The sequence below is a fragment of the Linderina pennispora genome (assembly GCF_002104995.1).
Source record: "Linderina pennispora strain ATCC 12442 chromosome Unknown DL89scaffold_217, whole genome shotgun sequence".
NCBI classification, from domain to species: Eukaryota; Fungi; Kickxellomycota; class Kickxellomycetes; order Kickxellales; family Kickxellaceae; genus Linderina; species Linderina pennispora.
Window position 1 is genome coordinate 440 of NW_024468465.1, and position 1,184 is coordinate 1,623.

General features: G+C 39.2%; 1 protein-coding gene across 1 annotated transcript; it reads left to right on the forward strand.

The window, feature by feature from the left end:
• Positions 1-345: 345 nt before the first annotated feature.
• Positions 346-618, forward strand: DL89DRAFT_273456 (uncharacterized protein; the record flags this gene model as incomplete). Its single annotated transcript, XM_040889066.1, has 1 exon — positions 346-618. A coding segment is annotated over exon 1 (176 nt), but the record flags the coding sequence as incomplete, so codon positions are not given.
• Positions 619-1,184: the final 566 nt, after the last annotated feature.

The following is a 1,184-nucleotide window of genomic DNA, read 5'->3' on the forward strand; positions in this document are numbered from 1 at the left end:
TCAGGCGGTAGGTTCAGCTGTTTAGTATCTGGTTAGCCCGATCCCAATGATGGCTATGATCATTTCCTCCTCCATTATACATGTTGGATAATCGATTAATATCATTCAGATGCTCAAAATGAAGGTTATCCTCTACCCCAACTATACGTTAGATTCAGCTAGCTACCCCAGCTGCCAAGTGGTGGGCAGTTTACTGGTTGCCGTTGATCGATCTCTGATGAAAAGTGCAAATGATGACATTAAAAAAAAAAAAAGAGAGATCTGACCATTTGGTTATTGTGAGCTGGACTCACCACTCTGTGTTGTAGGTCTAAAGCACACGGTGAGTGGTGTAAAGCAAAAGGAAAAAATAAGAAATGGGTAGCGAAAGATACCTTGTATGTGAATATGTGTGTAACTTTCGTGTAGCGCAGATTCCGAAAAAGCTGTCAAGCGATGGTATCTTAATCCAGAAATATGCGAGCGTTGTGAGCGTATCAGCAATAGAATGGACAGAGTCAAGGAATATATATATATTGATGAAGAAAGCTAAAGAGAAGTAGGAAAGGAGAGGCGAGCGAAAAGGTTTTATACCATCGCTCAGGTAGCACAGCCAAAAAGAAGAAAAAAGAAAAAAAGAACAACAGGATAAAAAACTATGTATTTCACAGTAATCGAATCTTGAGATTCTAACAATCTGAGCAGACAAGGGCATGTTACGTCGCTCGTCTAGTTTATAAGAGGTTAGAGGATGGAACGTCAAGACCCATGTCATTCGTGCTGCAACATCTTTTTCGCTTCACCTTTTTGAATTTTATATCTAGTTTCCGTTTGAATACAAATTTACAACTTCCTTTGCCATACTCATGTTCAACCCTATCGATAATAATCACTTCAGATGCTTTTATGATGGGAAATTTACAAACGATAATTTAAAAAGTCAATGTTTTGGTTCGGCCTTGGCATGAGGTTGATAGAATATGTCCACATTTCGTATTCATATCTGCCCATAGCATGTAGCCACTATAGGATTCAGATTCTGGACGCCCCTGATTAGGCCACAGAAAATCGAACTGGTATCCTCAGTACTTTGGCTATATACCCTCAATACAATTTTTGAGCATTTGCGGTATTCGAGAAACACTCATGATGGCTTGAATGCCTGGAATAAGCTACACGAAAGCTATTTTAGCAACATTGTACAT